Source organism: Lutra lutra, chromosome 6, assembly GCF_902655055.1.
Source record: "Lutra lutra chromosome 6, mLutLut1.2, whole genome shotgun sequence".
In the NCBI taxonomy this organism is placed as follows: Eukaryota; Metazoa; Chordata; class Mammalia; order Carnivora; family Mustelidae; genus Lutra; species Lutra lutra.
The window spans coordinates 10,024,160-10,045,448 of NC_062283.1; the positions used below are offsets into that span (position 1 = coordinate 10,024,160).

Sequence of the window (21,289 nt, forward strand, 5' to 3'; positions counted from 1 at the left end):
TATAGATAGACTGATGTTTTGTGGATCTAACTGGCCGCAAGCTTGCGGGCACTCTTGGTAGGCTTTTATAAAAATGCCTCGCTCAGATCGAAGCAGTCAAGGGTGGGATATCAGGACATGTGGGAGGCAGAGGCTAAAGGAAACAAAACAGGAACTCAGGAGTCACGAAGAGGATGCTACCAAAAGAATAATCCGAGGACAAGAATGTCCTCATAAAAGAGACAAAATTTACAAAGTTCAAGGGTGGGAAGGTGAATCTCCCCACAACACAGTAAGATGACAGAAAAGAGTAACAGCAAAGAAAAAAGTCAGATAATCAATTCAGGAGTTCCAGTATATGTAACAGAAGATCTAGAAATAAGAGGGAAAAAATGTGGGGAGAGAATGATCAGAAGTGAAAAATCCAAGGACTGAAGGATATGAGTGTCTAGATTACACACAAGCGAAAATGGGCACAGAAAAAATTAGTGGTAAAACAGCAAAACATTTCTCAACAAAAATAAACCAAGACAGAAGGTATGCCACTTCATACCCATTACGATGGCCATTATCAAAAACCCACAGAAAATCACGGGGCGTGTGGGTGGCTCAGTTAGTTGAATGTCTGACTCTCGACTTTGGCTCAGGTCAGGATCTCAGGGTCATTAAATTGAACCAAGCACCAGGTTCCCCCCGGTCACTGCAGAGTCTGCTTGAGATTCTCTCTCCCTTTGACCCTCCCCACCCACCCACACTCTCTCTCTAAAATAATAAATCAGTCTTTAAAAAAAGTCTCAAGTGTCGGAAACTTTGTGACTGCTGGTGGGGTGTAAACTGATGATGTTACTGTAGGAAACAGTGTAGTGGTTCTTCAAAGAGTTAACCAGAGAGGGGCGCCTGGGTGGCTCAGTGGGTTAAAGCCTCTGCCTTCGGCTCAGCTCATGATCCCAGGGTCCTGGGATGGAGCCCTGCATCGGGCTCTCTGCTCAGCAGGGAGCCTGCCTCCCTTCCTCTCTCTCTGCCTGCCTCTCTGCCTACTTGTGTCTACTACTACTGTCTGTCCAATGGATAAATAAAAACTTTAAAAAAAAAAAAAAAAGTTAACCAGAGAGTTAGTGTATGACCCGGCAATGCCTCTTCTGGGCATATGCCCCAGAGAACCCAAAGGAGGTTCCTTAAGATCTGTGCACACCCATGTTCACAGCAGCATTACTCACAGTGGCCAAAAGGTAGCAGCAGCTCAAGCATCCAGGACGTGAATGTGTACACGAAATGTCATCTGTCAGGCGCCTGGGGGGCTCAGTGGGTTAAGCTTCTAGCCTCAGCTCAGGTCATGATCTCAGGGTCCTGGGATCGAGCCCGCATCAGGCTCCCTGCTCAGTGGGGAGCCTGCTTCCCCCTCTCCCTCTCTTGCTCGTACTCTAATAAATACTCTTTTAAAAATGTGATCTATACAAGCAATGGACTATATTCAGTCTTAAAGAGGAAGGATATTCTGACCCGTGCCACAATCTGGATGAACCTTTAAGAACATTCTGCTGAGGGAAATAAGCCAGTCACGAAAGGAAACACACGGTTCCTTCCACTGAGAGGATGAGGCACCCAGAACAATCCTTAGAGACCTGGTAGAGATGTGGTGGCCAGGGGCGGAGGAAGGGGGAGCAGGGAGTGTCGTTTCACTGGGACCGACTATCAGTTCCGCAAGATGAAGATGTTCTGGAGCGGGCAGTGGTGATGGGGCACAGCAGCGTCAATGTATTTGATCCCACTGAACTGCAGACCTGAAAACAGGCAAGACGGTAAAAGCCTCATTCTAGATGGAAATGGGCACTGTCGTTCATGGTGTCCAGAACCTGACTGCGGCTACACCGAGACGGGGGAGAGCCAGAGCGCTTCTCTCCCAGCAAGTGTCTCACAGGGTTGACCACAAGACCCCCAACAGTCTCTGCGAGGCTCATGCAGTGCAGCGGGAGTAACGAGACTCCTCAATATTAGAAACAAGGAAGAAAAATACTTTTAGATCATTTGCCAAAAGCACAATCCATGTAGTTCCTACAGTTTGACTTCTCAGGCCCTGACAAAGAAACCGGATCCCAAAGATGACAGGTGGGGAGTTTGTGACGTCTGTCCATGTTAAGTGGAGCTCAGAGAAGCCCAAGCACAAGGACTGTGGGCTGACTGACAGCGACAACTGCCAACTCAACAGAAGTTCTTTATGGACTTAAAAGAAGTTACAATGGTAAACTGTACATTGTGCATAATCTACCACAGTTTAAAACAAACATTAAAAAGAAAGAGTAATCTAGAAAATAAAACGCCAAGCCTGGAGAGCGGGAAGGAGGGGTCCCTGAGATCAACCAGTGCAGACCAGCACAGCGGCCAGGGGACGCCAGGAAGGGGGTTTCCAAAAGTGGAGCGAACGTGCCGGGTCCCAGGGACTCGGTGGTGCTCTGGGGAGGACGGTGGGGTGGGGGGCTGAGCACTGAGCTACTGAGCACAGGGGCCATGACGACTGTCAAAGCTGCACGAACACCTCAGCCCTGCAGGAAGCCACGTCACAGGAGCACCAATGCCCTTCCCAAGTGTGAAAGCCCCACACCCCACGGGCCACATCGTCAGCCTGAGAGGAAGCCAGCGGCCGAAGTCTGCCTCGTCACATCAGAAGTCAACAGCAGAAATGTTTGGAAACAGGAAGTAAATTCCCGGAGAAACGACAGAAAGGGTTAAAAACAGCTGTCCTGGGAGGGGGAGGAGGGTGTTGAGGGAGCATCTGTTGTCCTGCATCATGATGATTTTTTTTTTAAGCTTTATCTGAGGGAGAGAGAGTGTGCCTGAGTTAGGGGACAGGGAGAGGGGGAGAGAGTGCAGCAGCCTCCATCCCGGCACGGAGCCCGACTGCGGGGCTCGATCTCATGACCCTGAGATCAGGACCTGAGCTGAAATCAGAGTCAGACGCTTAAGGGACTGCGCCACCCGGGCGTCCCCAGCGTCAGAACACTTTGACCATATCCGACTTTGCTTCGAAACCCTGGACATACCCCACTTCAATTAAAAGAAAGTAACCAAGTAAAAGGCGTCCGGTTCGGGACCCCGACACACACCTCGCCGGCGAAGAAGACTGTTCCTTGTATCTCCTCGGCGATGATATCGTAGGCTTCTCCGCTCCCGCCTGTCTTCACAAAGCTGTACGCCATCTGGATCCAGGGGTCTGTGCTCCACCGAGTGACAAAATACTTTGTGGGATCTGGGACTTCCTGTGTCAAGCAGAAGGAACCATGAACCAGGGTCCAAGAGGGACTGAGACAGCTGTGGCCTGGAGCAGCGACCCCCAGGCCCCCACCTCTAGAAATGGGATCATCCCTCTGCACTGTCCCCTATCGTCCCCTGCATCCATCCAGGCCCCGGACTTGTGTGGCATCCTCTACGCCCCGCCCGAACTCGGCAACCTCCCAACGTCTCACGTCTACACCCTCCAGCCAGAGACGCGGGCCCCCACCCAGCCGGCCGGCCCTCGCCAGTGGCTAAGACTCGGGGCGGCCCCTTGCGGACGCCCGGCAGGTGCTGCGATGGCAGAGGAGGGGCCGGTGGGCCCGAGCAGAAGGGACAGGGGCAGCCCTAGGACGGGCTGGAGTCCTCAACAGCCTTCATAGAACGGCCATAGGACGCTCTGTTTCACGTTCACTAATTTTCAAATAATTCTGTGCCTCGGACAGGCACCAGCAGGAAAACTATTTCTACAGAAACAATGTGCTCAGTTCCAAATAACTAGCCTGAAAACAAGTTTTGGGGCAAAACCCCCAAGTGAGGGACAACTGTAAGATCTAATCACATCACGCAGAATAAGCAACACCTCCCCCACCAGGGAGGCCTCTCTTTCTCTAATTTATGTAACTTTTGAGTCATTTCAGTTCTTTCTACTCCCACTCCTTTATTTGAAAAAGACCGAAGCCGCGCCATTTCCAGGTCTCCAGAAATCGTGAGATTTGGTAGACTGGCAAACAGGGAGTACCCTGAGCTCCTCGGAGAAAAGACAGAGAAGGGATGAGCTGCGTCTGTAGGGTGGGCGAAAATTCTGGACAATATTCCTTCGGAAGGGAAGTTGTCAAAGCTTGCTGGGGTGAGGGTTAATCCCGGACGTGAGGGAAATGCGGAGCTTCCGCCATCCCTGGCAAAGCAGGGCCGTGGCGCTGGCCGCAGCGCGCACACACTCGCACGGGAACCGCACAGACGAGCACGGCCTCTGCAGGAATGACGCGCAAATTCGTGACGCGTTCCACATTTTGGGCAGTTCCCCAGCGAACAGCCACGCTCTGTGGATTAGCATAAAAAAGGGAGGGAGGGAGGGAGGAAGGGAGTGCGTGATGTGAGCAAAAAAGGAAGACAGTGGTGTGAAAGGTGGTAGGAATAGCGCTGCAGGCTCGTGTGTGTCCCCCTAAAATTCCTATGTTGCTGTCCCTCACCCCAGTACCTCCGAAGGGGACGCTGTCTGAGAACGGGCCGTCCGTGAGGGAATCACGTTACAGCCTCAGGGTGGGCTCTAACCCAGGAGGACTGGTGTCCTTATGAGAAGAGGGGAGGACAAGGACAAGCACAGAGGGAAGGGCGGGTGAGGTCACATGGAGCGGCGGCCATTGCAGGCCAAGGAGGGCGGGCGGCCTCTGAAGGAACCAGACCTGCAGGCACCTGCTCTTGGACTTCCGGCCCCAGCCCCGGGGAGAAAATCGGTGGCTGTGGTTTAAACCACCCAGTCTGTTGTCTGCCACACTGGCCCGCGTGGACCAGTGCAGGCACGGAGGTGGGAGGCTGGACTGGGGAAGGAGGAAGGACGCAGCCCCTGCGATCGCCTTCATCCTTGGGGCTCCCGCTGCGGAGCTCGCGCTGGTTCTCTGACCTGCTCCTTGAACAGCTCCCGGAGCACGGCCATGCACAGCTGCAGCACCTGCTTGTCGTCCAGGGTCCTGACGGACGCCACGGCCTCCCCGGCGACCACCGACATCAGCACGCTGTGCTGCTTCTGCAGACGCGAGAGGAAGGCTCGGGCAGTTCACGTTCTCTGCTTTCAGGACGGAAGGCCCCAGTCCCCGTGCTTGCAAGCACCCCTCACCCCCCAACCCCGCGGACCCTCCTGCCCCTCCTCCCCCTCCTCTCAGTCCCCAGCCCGCTTCCCTCACAAAACTCCTTATTCATCTAGACATTTTGTCATTCACGGAGAAGCTCAGGAAGGAGGGTAAATAGGAAGTTCAGGGATGCTCTAGGCTTTCCCCTTGTATGAACTTGTTCTAGAAGAAACAGAGGATGGAGAAGGGGCGTCTGAAGGTAAAATAAGGGAAAAATCCTTCTCATACGGTAAAGAAATTTTGCCCATGGCTCCCAAGGGAAACCTTTTAAGATGAAGTTTCTTGGGAGGAAGAAGAAAAGGGAACAACAAGGGTGATCCTTCTGCAGGAACCAGTAGTACCTCTCCCGTCCCAGGCCCGCCCCTCGCCCTCCGATCGCATCGGGCGACCCCCAGCCTGCCCTCCTCTGGGCCGCTCACAAGAGGACCCTCGAGAGCGGTGTTCAGGTCCCACTCATCACCGTGCTGTGCTGACTCACCCCACACGGCCCGAGAGACCAGTTTCCTAAAGCAACTGATCCATTGCCCGGGGAGCAACGACTGCCCTTGAAGAGCACATGGCAGACGGCAGGGATGCTGCAGGACAACGTCCCAGGCCAAGCATCCTCAAGCACAGCAACATGGAGTCAGAGCGTCCACCATGCCCTTCGGCTCCGGAGTGTGACCGGATTCTAACTGCGGCAGGGGACTCAAGCCACATTTCACCAGCGACTTACCTGGGGATCCATGTCGTAGAACACAGCAAAAAGCCCCCGCTTGCTGGCGCTAGGAGGTACGTGACCAAAAAAGTCAGCCCCTTGAACTTTACTGTCCCAAAATCGGTAAGGGAATTGCAAGGCAATCTGGAAAGTGAGCAAGAGAGAGAGAGGGTTAGGAGTCTCTGGGATCAGGAGTATGGCAATCTCTAAGAAGCAACCTACAGTTCTCGACTGAAGAGCTAGGCACGGAAAACAAACCTAAACGCTCCCTTTCCATGCACCTGTCTTGTTGGTCCTCTCGTGAGCATCTGGCTTTTTGTGCTGTTCAGTTCCATACTCCCACCGATGACGGGGGGACCCACCAGCAACCACCAGGCTGATGGGAAGATGCAAAGCATTCCTGAGACCCAGTCTGGAAGCAAACGTCGCTATGACCAATTCTAGCCACCCGTAGGGCCGCCAGGATCCCCTGAAGCCCTCGCAGTTCTGCTAGAGATTTTAAAGGCAAAGGAACTGAAACTCTCTCCTCACTGGGACCAACTAATGGAGGGTAGGCATAGAAAGCAGCCCCAAAAAAGAAAAAAAAAAAAGAGCTACCTTATTTCCATATTTATATGCCAAGTTAAAATTCTGAATAATAAGATTCATTTTCCTAACGTCAAAATTCAGACCTTGGCCCAGCTTTTCTTCTCTTGTTTTGCTAGTATCCTTCTGTATTCTTCATGACTGATTATTCAAATGTAAAGAAAACCTTTGAATTTTATTTGAATTAAAAAATTATCCCTGGGGCACCTGGGTGGCTCAGTGGGCTAAAGCCTCTGCCTTCGGCTCCGGTCATGATCCCAGGGTCCTGGGATCGAGCTCCGCATCGGGCTCTCTGCTAAGCAGGGAGTCTGCTTCCTCCTCTCTCTCTCTCTCTCTGCCTGCCTCTCTGCCTACTTGTGATCTCTCTCTGTCAAACAAATAAATAAAATCTTAAAAAAAAAAAATTATCCCCTACTTCCCAATACCAGAAGTTAAGGAAATCCAGTCACCCGGCTTGAGTAACTTGTCACCTTTTCAATGATGCCTGCACCTAAGCTGTTGATAGCCTTCATCTTCTTTTCTGACAGCGGTGGGTTAAAGTGGATGGCACCCTTCTGCAGTAAGGCCAGAGGGACCGTGACTAATACCTGAGAAAAAATGAACAATGAACATATGAAAGCAACTGAACCTAACACCACAACCATTCAGTGGGTTCATTTCCAGGAAAATCTCAACACACAAAGGACATTTCTCCCTACTGCCAATCATGAGACTGTCAACATCCCATGTTATATTGGGAAGAGCAAGGGCCGTCATGTACCATTGGCCAGGTTGTTCACTGCACAAGGGTGCCTGGCTGAGCAGAAGTGGCATCCACATGGAAGAACTCACAGAAAGGTCTTGATGGTTTAGATAACCCTGGGTAGAAAGGGTCAATAGATCCCAATCCTGAAAAGCAGTACTGTAATAGGAAATGGCTAAATATGGAATCAGGAAACTATATTTATCATATCTGACACTTTCTAGTATATGGCCAATACCTGCCCTGCTAACCTCAAAGAACTGAGGTAAGGCTTAAAATGACAACTTTTACAACATACATCAATATGTTACATAAATGGTAAAGCACATCAAAAACAGTACAGAGTATTATAATCACAAAGAGCCACAAAAAATTTTTTTTAAGGAGAAAACAATTTATTGCAGGGTCTCCAATGGCTCACAAAATCATTTAGGAGAACTGAAGTAACAGGTGCTAACAGAGCCTTCAAGAATGACTCTTCAAGTCCCATCACAGAACCCGGCCACAGAGAGCTGCTGTCTCTCCATACAGTCGGGACATCTCTGGCTCCAAAGCCACATCACCACGACCAACGCCAGAAGCCATCACTCCTGCTGCCGGCTCGAGAATCGTGCCGCTTACAGAACAAGCTGCACCAGCAACGTGGGCTCCTGAGGCCCTGCCTTGTGACTCCCCTGCGGAGAGGGAGTGGACCCTGGGGCCTCCACCGGCCCCGCTGCAGGAGAGCCCGACACCCTGACCGTCCTGCTCGTCAAAAGTGAAGCAGAAGCCACACCAGGGCTTCCAGGTCTCCCACTAGTGTGGCTGAGTGGCTGTACCATTTCCATCCAGAACCTCAGTCGCTAGGGAGTCTGGGAAGTGTGTGTGTGTGTGTGTGTCTACTTCGGCCATCTATGCTGGGGGCCAGCACAGCAGGAGCAGCGTGCAATGGAACTGAATGCCAACCACTCTAGCTACCAGAACCCTCATCAAAGACTGAGTGTGCTTGGCTTGAACCCCAACTCCAGGATCCCAGGAAGGCCAGAGTTCTTCCTATCATTGTGTCACTATTTTCTGCCAGAGGGAACATGTAGAAAGTATCTTCAGTGTCATCATCATGCAATCAAAAAAAAAGGGGAGGGGGCGGCACATGGGTGGCTCAGTTGGTTAAGCGTCTGCCTTCAGCTCAGGTCATGATCCCACGGTCCTGGAGCCCCGTGCCAGGCTCCCTGCTCAGCAGGAGCCTGCTTCTCCCTCTCCCCCTCCCCCTGCTCCTGTGCTGTTTCTCTGTCAAATAAATACATAAAATCTTTTTTTTTTTTAAAAGGGAGCAATTATTCTCGTGGATGCATAGGAACTTCAAGGAAGTAAGATCTAGATTTTAAGATTTTATTTATTTGTCAGTGAGAAAGCGACTGTATAAGCAGGGGGAGCAGCAGGCAGAGCGAGAAGCAGGCTCCCCACTGAGCAGGGACTCCCCAGGACCCCAAGATCATGACCTGAGCCAAAGGCAGGCACTTGCCAACTGAGCCACCAGGCGTCCCAGATCTAGATATTTTCTTAACAACCAAAAAGCTTTCAAAAGCACATGAGCTGGGCGCCTGAGCTGCTTTCGGCTCAGGTCATGATCTCAGGATCCTGCCATTGGGTCCTGCATTAGGCTCTCTGCTCATCGGGGAGCCTGCTGCCCCCTTCCTCTGCCTGCCTCTCTGTCTACTTGTGATCTCTCTGTCAAATAAATAAATAAAATCTTAAAAAAAAAAAAAAAAAAAGCCCATGAGCTAAGGTAAACAGGCGGAAGAGATAAACAGAGCTGGCCAGAGACTCACACCAGCTCTCGGGGCACGCAGCCTGGAGACCCGCACTACAGCGTTGTTTGTAAACGTTTGTCGGTGTGTCAGGCTGGGGCGGTCATCCTTCACTTACAAGTTGGTTTGGAAACTTCCAATTCAAACCATGTGATGTGTGCAGACTACCATAAAAATAAAAAGACTTTAAACATTTCAGAGCAGACTGTGAAACACGGCTCTGCCCTAATACCCATGGAGAGTTGGATCTAAAGAAAGGAAGGCAAAGGTGCCTGGTTAGGGTCAGGCAGAGGGTGACCCAGCAGAGGGTGACCCAGCAGGGGCCGCCAAGAGGCAGAGTCAAAAAATCCCAGAGGTTGAGCCCTCAGCTGATGTACAATTTTAAAAAGAGGTATTTAAAAAAAATTTTACCACTGGGAGGAGCCTCAGGTATTAGCCCGACTCTCACTTTGGGGCTCACAGTAGAGGACACTGTCGCTGGCCCGGCCGCAGGCTGGACTGACCAGGGGAAGCATTACAGACATGACCAGCCCGAGTCCCTGAGAACCTGTGTGGGGAGGAGCTCTGGCTGCAGTTTTTCTTCCTAAGCCCCTCACGGGCGGTTCCCACATGAGCCGGGACTAAGAAGCAATACAGTCCGAAGACTGCATCCTACCAGCCCCAACGCCCCTGCTAGCCAATGGCGGGAGTGACAGGAGCATCTGCCCCGTGGGCTCATACCCTAGACCCCGTCTCTTCACTTGACGTGCGATCCTTAGGAACATCGTGGGCAGTGGAGTACCTGGAAATAACTGGAAAGTGCAGAGCACAGCTAATCTAGGAACCAGTGATAGTCTCTCAGTTATACATTTGGGTCCTCATTTCAGACATAAATAAACCGAAATAAATTTATGGGGCTTATTCATCCCCCTCTGCTTCAGGGAAGCACCCCTGCTCTCCCCAACACCACAGAAATCTGTGTGTGACATCCCAGAGTATAACACCTTCCACTGTCCACGTACTGAAGTTTATTAAAAAATCCCAATAATATAAAAGTTCTCCTGCCAGTTTCAAAATGAAAACACAGAGCTGCCTTGAACAGAAAAATGATCCCATTGCAAAACAAACTAAAAAAAAAAAAAAACCCCCACCGCCAACTTGGAAAGTACCAAGAATTAAACAAAATAAACTTTTTTTTTTGGTAACACACAACTTCTCACAGCCTTTAACACACTCATACTTAACCCAAAAAGTAGACTGCAGTATACAATACTTTTCAAACTTATTTGGCCAAAGGATTTTTCTTATTCAACTCTCAGGACTCATGTACCACAAGAAACACTTCTCAGAATTCCACCTACCATGAAATCCATATGGCGTTGGATCAATTATATCAGATCTGCAGACCCACACAGGATTGAGTGGAGATAGGTAAGTCTTCAGGACTCCATCTCCAGGCAAATTGCCAAAGGCAAATTACTTGGTGGAAAACACGGTTTTCCCAGACCCCCAGGCCCCTAGCAGCACCTAGTGAAATTCTAGCACCTACCTTTTGTGCTGTACACCCTGTCCCATCTGTAATGGTAACCTGCACTTCATCTCCAGTATAATCAATGCTCTGTACCTGCTCAAGAAACACAATCATGGAAACCATGAGAGACGGAGCCATACGATCCAGGATCTTCTCCAAGTATATCGTGCGAATTTCTATCTCCAAGACGCCAAAGAATCATTTCCTGGCATTCAGAGATCTGAACGACATTTACAGCTTACTTCAGGGAACTCTCACCCAGTCATTAAAATTTATAAATACTGTCAGAATATGGAAAATCTTTAAAAATCGTTTATCTAAAGTGAAGGATACACATAAGTTACAGCCCCTGTGATCAGAGCAACGTGCAGTGCAAACACATAGGAACAAACGTGCGAAGGGAAAAATTTCCGAATGAACACAGATACACAGTGTCAGGGAGGTCATGAGACTCCCACACACATGAGTAACCAAGATGCATCTGCACCACTGCTGCTTCCAAACAGCGGGGCTACCTAATGAACGAGGTCACAGCAAGCACCTGTCTCCTGTGTCATCCACGCGCCCCACGCTTCCCATCCTCCAAATACAAGGTCAATTCAGAGCTCCCCCCGTCCAACGCTGTCGACACTCACTGGAGATTCGAGCCGAATGTCTAGGCCTTCTGCCAGTTTCTCAATGATTACGGAGTAGCCAGGCATTAGCAGAGTGTGGTCACCAGCGAACTGGGCAAAGAATTCGTTGTGGTCCCAGGAGCGAGCAGAAACCTGGGAAACGATAATGTGCAGGAAAGCTTATTTTTTTGTCTAACTATTTATTATGTAAACTCTACCCCTAATGTGGGACTTGAACTCATGACCCCACGGCTGAGACTGGCATCTTCCACCGACTAAGCCAGCCAAGCACTCCAGGAAAGCTTATTTTAGAACAAAAGGTAGACGTGATTTGGACCTGCGTACCACTCCTTGACAGCAAGGTATACTGTGTATCAACAATGCTGAAAAAGGAGAACTCGATGACTGAAACTGCATTTGGAGAACTCCATCTATAAGCATGCCAACTGTCACCAACGTCGCATTTCTATAGAGGCTGAAATCCTGCACGATTTTGGAAAACGTTACTCCGATGGCAATGGTGAACGCCAGGGTATCTCAGCTGGTTAAGCGTCTGCCTTCAGCTCAGGTCATGATCCCAGGGGGTGGGGGTTTGTGTGTGTGTGGGGGGGGGGTCCTTGCTCAGCAGGGAGCCTGCTCCTCCCTCTGCCTACCTCTCCCTCCCTCCCTCCCTCTCTCTGACAAATAAGTAAAATAGTTAAAAAAAAAAAAATGGAATGAAAATGGAGATATCCTGATTTGGTCAATAAGCCAGGGTCATCTGTGGAGCCTCAATTCAAAATACAGAAGATCTGAGTATCAAGACCATGGTCGTTACAGGAGTGAGGCAAGTTTAAATTTATTTCAGCAAGATTCACAGACCACACCTGGAAAGCTCCTCTATTTCGGTCTCTGGAGGGCAGTGCTCTCAGACCGCGCAGGGCTCCCCAGGGCCGCCTGCAGGGCCTCCGCGGGGCAGGGCACGCAGGGGAAGGCAGGCAGTCAGCACGCCAGGCTCTGGGCCCCGGGCAGATCCAGCGCCAGGGCCCTTCTGACACATTCTCTGAAGAAAGGTTTCTCTAGCTTTAACAACAAAACAAGGTCTAAACCACGGTGGGGCGACTTCACTCAGAAGTCATGGTTTTTGAACTTGCAAAGAGCAGAACCCGTATTTCCTGTTTACCCAGAGCAGCCCGGGTTCAGGGCCAAGAGCCGGCACACGGACACACGCACCAACATGCGCGGAGCCTGGGTCAGGGCCAACACCCAGCACACGGGAACATGCGCAGCAGCACACGCACAGCCCGGGTCCCAGCTGGGACCCCGCACACGGACACGCGCGCCCCAGTCCGCGCGAGCCCGCGCACCTGGCGGAGGCTGCTGCCGCACGCGTACTCCAGGTTGCTCAGGTGGAAGTGTAGCACCTGCTCCTCCAGCTCACTGAACTGGATGCCGGACTCCGAGATGAACGCTTTGTAGATCTCCTCTATCTTTTCTGTAACGGGAAGGGAGCAAAGCAGAGCAGAGAGCGGTCACGTCATTTCCTCATCCTTTACCCTGCGTTTTGTTCCTCCTGCGACCCCACAAACCCCCAAGCGGCTGAGGTCCCTTCCCAAGGAAGCCCGGGGTGCGTGAGGTGGGGGGACAGGACATCTTGATAAGGTTGGTTTCGCTCAGGAAGGAAAAGCTTATCTTAACTGGAAACACACTCTGTAGGCTGTCTCTTCAACCATGTTTCGTTGCTGCCTAGTTGAACAATTTCTTCTTTTCGCTCAAGTTTGGAGGGGGAGGTACCTCCTGTGCCCCCAGAGAAAGTTCCTCCTCCCTTTCTGGTACCGCGACCACCTCAAGTCCAGTTCTTAGAACATCTCACCTCAACCCAGAGCCCTACAATAGACTACAGGCTCCATTCTCTCCAAAACAAGAATAATCCATCGCGGGCTTTCGTCACCTGAGCCTTCTGCCTCGATGCCTTTTAATTACTGGTTTTCTACTGCCTGTGTAATAAATTCCCAAACCCATAGCGAGACCAAGCCAGCACATTTTCAGCCTTCCTAAAGATAGCACCTATTACCTGCCCGTTCACACGCTCTGCAGTGGCAGCCGGGTCTCTTCTGGGTAAATGCCAACCGTGGGAGGACTGCTGCCCCTTCTCCCCTCACTGGCTGCCCCCCACGGCCTGACCCGGCCCCCTTCCACTCCAGCATCCGCTGGCCACCACACGCCTTGGGAATCCTGCTTACTAGCAACTCCCACCTTCATCCATTCCACGCAACCAGAACGTCCAACTACACAGACACACAGCCCTGTGGTATCATCGCTCGGCTCTGGTCTTAGATTCCCTTTGTGGGGGGATGGGGTGGGGGGAGGCTCATGTCTGACAAACTGTAAACATCTTAGCACATGGCACTTCTTCGTAACCTTCGCCGTGATGACCACCAGCCCACAGGTAGGCTGTAGACTCAAAGCTTCCTTCTATCAAGTCTGTGCATTTGCTCAACTAGAAAGGGAACTGAAAGTGAGTTAAGAAAAAAAAAATTTGACAACTCCAGCCGCTCATTCAAATTCATGCTACATCGTGATATGGGGATGGCCACCACACGGCTGGGTCCATGCTAGGCTTCAGCCCGGGACCACAGGGCCTTTGTGCTACCTTCATTACCATCTTGCCATCCCATCCCTACCTCCTGCTACATGGTTTCTATTTTCCTTCAGGTTTTGTAGGGATTCGGGAGGAACCAAGATTTCTAAAACGGTATATAAAATTAAGTATTAATAGACTGGGAAAAGCCTTAATATGAATCTTATGTAAATTACACTTAAAAGCTTTAGTACATATGCTCTCTGAAATTAACTCTAGTTTCTCAGTATTTCTATCTGGATGTTTTCAGCAAAGTGCTAATGAGCTGGCATCTCCGCTCAGACACTACGAGGCGGGAGAGAACTAGGACCTTCTTTATGCAGACATGTAGGCACTGTTATTAGAGCTTTCCCAGATAATATTAATTAGAAAAACAACTTACACAGTTGGTGTCGCAGACCCTCCCTTGATAACTTTTTTTAATTGGTCAAGACAAAGCAATATTGTTAACTTTTTAACCTGGTGGCCCTGAGAAGTATAAGACCCTGAGAAGTGTAAGACCCCACCCCCACCCCCCCAAGTGCACACGCGATTACCACCCACGTGCACAACACTCACTAAATTCTGAGCACATCCACCAAGTCAGCCTAGGAACTGTCCCCAACTCCGGAAAAGTCAACAATGTCCCTCTGGGTCTGGCGATTACCTCCGTTTGATTAAATGATCCCTGTGCCGCCCAATTTCTGAAAATGTTGTGTGAGAGTCCGTAGGGGATCACTTACAAATAAGGGTGACTGGAGGGTCTCAAGCAGGAGGGTGAGGGGAGGAGAAAGAGAAGAGGACAGTGCTTGCTACTGAGACCTCTACCCCAAACAGTGAGGGAGCGTATACCAGGACGCAGAACTAAGAACCCTTTCAAGGAAACATACACCTGAAGCAAATTAACATCCTGAGAACAGAGTTCAAATGACTGCACTTGAAGAAACCCCAATAGGCCACAAAACCCATGAGTGGTACATACAGGTCATAAGAACTGTAGGCTAAACGAACATCAACTTAAGAAGCAGAATGGTCAAATCTCCACTGGCACCCTCGTGGAAATGAGTGCTTACAGACAAGTTTTCCAATGAGTACAATCAACTGAGAATATTTGGTCCAATTAGTAACAAAGCCTAACAATTTTGAATTAAAATTTTCCAACTGCAACACATATTCTTACGTTCTTAAATAAAACATACTAAAAAACAAATAAACAAACAAACAAAAAAACCAACCTCAAGCTATTGCCCCCAAAAAGGGAAAAGAAATCCTGACCTACAAAAACTCTTTTCATCTAGAAGGGACATTATGTAGGGACTATTCACATGGGGCCTATACCACGTTTCCTTAAATAAGCTCCTCTGGGAAACTGAAAATTAAACATTTAAGTAAATCTTTTAAACATCAGCTATTTTATGCAAAGTAAGATCTGAGTGTGTTCACGCACACAAGCCTCTACAGGTCCTTGAGAAAGGTCTTCACAGAGCGTAACAGTCCAGAAGGAAAGCTCCTAGGACTTCTCCTCTGTGTGTGTGTGTGTTTTAACATAAGCTCTACGCCCATCGTGGGGCTTGAACCCATGACCCCAAGATCAAGAGTCACAAACTCTACGGACTGAGCCCGCCAGGTGCCCTTCACAGGACTCCTCCTACGGCAGACGTCCGAGCACACAGGTGGACGCTGCTAGTGTTCATCAAGCTAGGGTGACAAGGGGACTCCGATGGAACATTCAGAACGCCATTCTCCCATACCTCCTAAAGGAACATCTTGGAGCTGAGTCTTATCCTTCCTCCACTCAGAGACAACATCCAAGAGAGCATTAAAATGAAAATCCATGCGCTTGTCAATGGTGGGGTCAGTTATTCGTCCACCTTCCTGAATTAAGTCACATCTCTCTCCAAATTTATGCATGCTGATGCCAAGCTTCAAAATAATAAGAATAAGAAGGTGAAAATTTGCCCTGGAAAAAATACTTACAGGTTCTAAGCTGAAATTAGACAGAGCTCTCATGGAGAAAATGGTCTAGCAGTTCTTGAAGAGAAAGCTAAATGTGCTTCCTGGGGGATGGCAGCAAAGGGAGGCAGTGAGAAAAAGAGCATGAAATCTACGAGACCTTATTTCAGGAGAAGGTGAAGTGACAGCAGCAGCGTCCATGCCATGCACTCTACAGCTTTGCAGGCAATACGTATTAATGCTCCCAGTGCTATGGCCGAGCACGGCCTCTCCTTGCTCTGACATTCCAGCCCCACTGTGGACTCTCCCATAAATGAGCACGCAACCACACAGACACTCATGGAAGGTGATGTTGAATTTACTGTCAATAAATAATCCTTCAGGAAAAAACCTTGGGCCTACCGGGTCTTCAAAGAAACTATAGAGAGCTGCCCGATAAAAGACAGGATGCCCAGGTAAATTGGACTCTCAGAGGAACAATGAGTAGTTTGGGTTTTGGTGTCTGTTTGTTCTTGCTTTTGTTTTTTTTTAGTGTAAGTATGTCCCAAATATTGCATGCAAAACATCCCATGTAATATTTGGGACATACTTATCCTAAACACAATACTTGTTGTTTATCCAAAAGTCAAACATAGCTGGGCATTTTGTATTTTTATGGGCTCCATCTGGCAACCGTAAGATGAGCTAATCGAGTGGCCTGCAAATAACACACAAATTTAATTAAAGATCTCAGAAAAAAATTTTTACGCACGCTACAGTTCCACCTTCTCCGAAAGGAAGAACTGTAACTACTTTTGTTGACTTTTCGGGGGGCGGGTGAGGGGGCAAGAAATCATTTAGGGGTGGTTCTGTATCATCTAGAAGCATTATTAATACTACACACAAGAAAAATGAGACCATTTTTTCTTCTGATTATCTACAACACAAATGTTAAAGAAACCCACTTGTTCACACATGAGTGCTACTGGGTTGTTGATACAGCCGTTGACAATCTGGGCTCCTCTTCCCACTGTGACGCCTTTAAAAGATTTATCATCCCATACTCGGCCTCCAATTCGGTCTTTGGCTTCCAAGACAGTTACCTAAAAACACAGGCAATCAGGGAAGCTGAATAGGATAAGAAACCGTATTAAACGCAGCACTATAAATCCAGAATGACACACAGTTACATAAGTTCCATATCTAGTTAATTATGGTATCACTCGGGAAAAAAACTTTAAAAAGAAGGTAGTGTGAACAGAAGCCAATGTAGATGTTGGAACAAACCATCCAGCTTTTAGCAAGGAGGGGAGGGAGTGGTCTGCTAGCGAGATCCCTAAAATGGTCTCGTCTCCAATGCCATAATGATAAGATTGGATGAATTAGCACATGAAACGTACTCTGAAAGTTTTTACTTAATACTAGTCCGTAAATTAAAAAGCACTGTAAGAGGGGTGCCTGGGTGGCTCAGTGGGTTAAACCTTCTGCCTTCGGCTCATGTTGTGATCCCAGGGTGCTGGGATCGGGCACCGCATCAGGCTCTCTGCTCAGCGGGGAGCATGCTTTCCCCCCCACCCCGCCTACTTGTGGATCTCTGTCAAATAAATAAATAAAATCTTTAAAAATAAATAAATAAATAAATAAATAAATAAGCACTATAAGAAACCAGACTAAAGAGGTGAGTTTTTCCTATAAAACGTCTCTGTGGGGGCGCCTGGGTGGCTCAGTGGGTTAAAGCCTCTGCCTTCAGCTCAGGTCATGATCCCAGAGTCCTGGGATCGAGCCCCGAATCGGGCTCTCTGCTCAGCAGGGAGCCTGCTTCCCCCCTCTCTCTCTGCCTGCCTCTCTGCCTACTTGTGATCTCTCTCTCTCTCTCTCTGTTAAATAAATAAATAAAATCTTTAAAAAAAAAAAAGATTAGGTTTTAAAAAAAAAAAAGTCTCTGTGTTGAGCAAAATGCCTTCAGCTTTGCAAAGAGGCCTTAACTTCCCTAGGACAGGACTACTGTTAAAAATAAAAGTGTATGGGGCGCCTGAGTGGCTCAGTGGGTTAAAGCCTCTGCCTTCGGCTCAGGTCATGATCCCAGGATCCTGGAATCGAGTCCCGCATCGGGATCTCTGCTCAGCAGGGAGCCTGCTTTCTCCTCCTCCTCCTCTCTCTCTCTCTCTGCCTGCCTCTCTGCCTGCTTGTGATCTCTGTCTGTCAAATAAATAAATAAAATCTTAAAAAAAAAAAATAAAAGTGTACGTTGATCACACTACTCAAGTATGACCTGGTGGGCCTGGCCTAAGCAGGTTGGCCCCACACCCAGACAACTTTACCTCCCCCAAATTTTGCACAGCATGAGGAGCTGCTGGTGGTGGACAGCTCTGACAAGGAGCGCCACGCTTCCTTGGGTCGCAGTAACCCAGGGGAAATGTGACTCCTACTCCATTCCACTTCCAGATCCCTAACAGGACTCTTTCAAATTGCTCAAGGTTGTTCCCCAAGTCAACCGTCTCGGTTACTCTGGGGAATCTCTTTCCTAACAGCAGAAGGACGGGTGGTCTCTTTGGGGTCTCTCTCATCACCTGGTGAGCAAGAGCAGAGAAGGGGAGGGCTCCTCTGAATATTCTTATTCCTCATTCTGTCCAACAAGGAAGGTTACGACCTGAGGTTCTAACCCTCCCCACCCTCTCTTCTCTGACTTCATGCAGATTAACACAGACCCATCGGTGTCTAGTTTTGTTTTAGTGTAAGAGGAAGGCACTGTATTAAAGACAGCCCCCTAGACATTGGATATTAATAACCTTCCTTGCAATATCATCTGTGAGTTTTCCTAACAAAAACAAACCAGAGATCTTGGCGCTAATATCTAATGCTGGAATAAATAAATGATCAATTCAAACACGTCCTAGCTTAATACCATTCAGAAAATACTTTGAAATGCAAACATGCTTCCCATAAATCCAACTCAGTTTCTTGTGTTTTGTGAGGAAAATCACGTAACCCAAGACTTACATCTTCCATTCAACTGAGGAAAACTTCTCTTAGACATAGCTACTGAAAACTTTTCTCATCTCTGAAACTCCTCCAGCAGAAAGACATTGTGAACACGTTGTCATTTCTTTCAGCCAGAGAACAGTGCTAAGACTAATTCAATTCTACCCACTGACTTTCATGTTTGGTTTAACTGAAAACCAAAGTCCTTGAAAAATAAGTTTTTTAAAGAAAGAAGTGTGTCAGACTTAGAAAGTCACAAATTGAGGGGTGTGGTTAATTCAAATGAATCTAATGGAAATGAGATTCTGAACTGCACGATATTTTTTTGTAAGTCTCTATTTAGGCTAATTCTGAACAACTGGAATAAGGCCACACCCTAGCTAAAAACTATCCTACCTTGGAGAAGCAGGCCACCTCAAGTACGTACAGCCCTTTACCGAAGTCACGTAATTCTGTCTGAACCATGGATTACCAATTCAATCTTGCTTCCAGAAGCAAAGATTGTGTTCCAAAGTAAAACTCCAAGACTCCAAGTGTGCCTTTGAGGGGCGCCTAGCTAGCTCAGTCAGTCAAGCACACGACAGCTGATCATGGGGTCACGAGCTCAAGCTCCATGTTGGGCACAGAACTTACTCAAAAAAGGATACCTTTCATTTGCATAAGAAAAATTACTGCGTGTTTCAGAAAATTTTATACAGGAAACGGTGAATTTCCAAGCTGCTATTTGTTATCTCAAACTATTACAAAAACAAGGACTTTTTCCCAGTGTGCCATCTGTGGTGTTGACTAACAGCCCGTGGAGAATTTCTGCTTTAGTTTCTGCAGACTCCCTTCTGATTTGCTCATTAGGAGTCTAAAACCCTGTCCTGGGGCACCTGGGTGGCTCAGTGGGTTAAAGCCTCTGCCTTTGGCTCAGGTCATGATCCCAGGGTCCTGGGATCGAGCCCCGCATTGGGCTCTCTGCTCAGCAGGGAGCCTGCTTCTCCCCCTCTCTCTGCCTGCCTCTCTGCCTACTTGTGATCTCTGCCTGTCAAATAAATAAATAAAATCTTAAAAAAAACAACAAAAAAAACCCTGTCCTAAAGCTGCTGAGAATGGCTATTCCCTCCACCTTTCTTTTATTAAACCCATTTCAAATGTTGTATCTTTCCTAGGAGCAGTTAGAAAGATTATAAAGATATACAGTGATTTCACATTCTCCACCAAAATCAGAAACCGGTTTCTAAATCTTAAAAATTCTGGACCAAAGGGCACAGTTAACCATCTGTTATCAACTCCATGTCCCCAAAACTCTTACCTTAATTCCAAAGTTATGCAGTTGCCTAGCAGCTGCTAATCCTGCTGGACCAGCCCCGATAATGATGACAGATTTCTTAAAAAGAAGGAAAGAAAGAAAAAAAAGAAAAATTTTTTTAAAAAGGACCCAATTAGAGAAATGAAAGCAATATATTGTTCTAGTTGTTCTAAGAAGGTACTAACTGCCAAGCCACATTAGTACATCTACATTTCTTGGATGTTCATAGAAAATTACTTTCCTAAAGAATATGAATGCGTGTAAGTAAGCCCCTCCTCTTTTCCACAGTCTAGGGGACCAGTGCCTGATAGTCTCTTCCCCAGAGGAGCACAGTCTACACAACTCTTACTCTGTAGCTTCTGTGGTAATCACGTGACTGTCACGAGTATCATTAACTAGTACCCACTAATGCTGTTGTCGCAGACTAGCATTTATCATGATGGCGGTTGTGTTACTGTGAGAGCAACAGCCACCTACGTTGTGGTAATCTTTAGGAAGAAGATGCTGGTCGGTGCCGACGCTGAGAACTCCCGTGTTGATGAGACCTTTCCTCGTCATAAAATAAAGGATCCTCTCCACTTCCTGCACGCACCGGATACGCACGAGACCCCGGACAATGATGTGAGGAATACATTTCTGAGGGGTAAGAGCTTCCTGTGTGTGGAAACAAAACCAGACTGTTAAGACAAACAGATGGAACTCTGGGCTCCTCGAAAATTGAACAGAATTCCTCTGTGACCCAGCAGGCCCCCTCCTGGGTATCCACTGAAAAACACTGCAAACGGAGGCTCATACAAAATTCTTATTCACGCTACTCAAATTGCCAAAAGGTGGGACTATCCAAGGGTCCATCAACGGATGATGGACAAACCAAATGGGGGTAGATCCGTACGTGGGCCATTATTTGGCCATAAAAAGAAATGAGGTACTGATCCGTGCTACAACACGGAGGAATCCTACAAACGGGCTTCTGCGTGAAGAAGCTACTCACGGGAGATCACATGCTGTAGGATTCCATTTGTAGAAACAACTCGCCATGGGCAAATCTAGAGAGGCAGGAAGTAGATCAGTGGTTGCCAGAGGCTGGGGGGAGGGAGGAATGGGGAGTCGCTGTTTACTGGCTGTGGGGTTTCCTCTGGGGGTAACCAAAAGTTCTAGAACGAGATGTGGGGATGATTACACAATGCTATTTAATGCCACTGACTCTACCTTTTACAATGGTAAAAATGTAAATTTTACATTGTGTTTTTACCACAATAACAAAACCAACCAAACCAAATCAAACCAAAGCCCTCTCGGGGTACTCAAGTCCGTCTTGTGTCACTAAAACATAGTAGGATCAAAGGGGGTGGGGGGATTGCCTGGTGAAGGAAGAAAAAGGGAGAAAGGGACAAAAGGAAGACACGGCAATTTCTACTCCATCAGCTCATCTTCTCCTCCCCAAGGACAGC

At 48.3% G+C, this 21,289-nt stretch overlaps 1 protein-coding gene and 1 non-coding gene across 2 annotated transcripts in view; one reads left to right on the forward strand and one right to left on the reverse strand.

Annotated features, from left to right (window-relative positions):
- Positions 1–21,289, reverse strand: part of KDM1B (lysine demethylase 1B) — a 62,377-nt gene that overhangs the window by 3,229 nt on the left and 37,859 nt on the right. The window contains exons 10-20 of the mRNA XM_047734997.1: positions 20,316–20,492; positions 19,842–19,916; positions 16,528–16,665; positions 15,382–15,553; positions 12,378–12,505; positions 11,053–11,184; positions 10,436–10,510; positions 6,849–6,965; positions 5,812–5,937; positions 4,871–4,993; positions 3,081–3,233 (exon numbers count right to left, since the gene is read on the reverse strand). Coding sequence (XP_047590953.1) covers positions 3,081–3,233; positions 4,871–4,993; positions 5,812–5,937; positions 6,849–6,965; positions 10,436–10,510; positions 11,053–11,184; positions 12,378–12,505; positions 15,382–15,553; positions 16,528–16,665; positions 19,842–19,916; positions 20,316–20,492 — 1,416 coding nt within the window. The remainder of the gene's footprint in view (positions 1–3,080; positions 3,234–4,870; positions 4,994–5,811; positions 5,938–6,848; positions 6,966–10,435; positions 10,511–11,052; positions 11,185–12,377; positions 12,506–15,381; positions 15,554–16,527; positions 16,666–19,841; positions 19,917–20,315; positions 20,493–21,289) is intronic.
- On the forward strand, positions 1,784–1,923 carry LOC125103442 (small nucleolar RNA SNORA1). Its single transcript, XR_007128428.1, has one exon. It is a non-coding gene; the product is annotated as a small nucleolar RNA SNORA1 (small nucleolar RNA).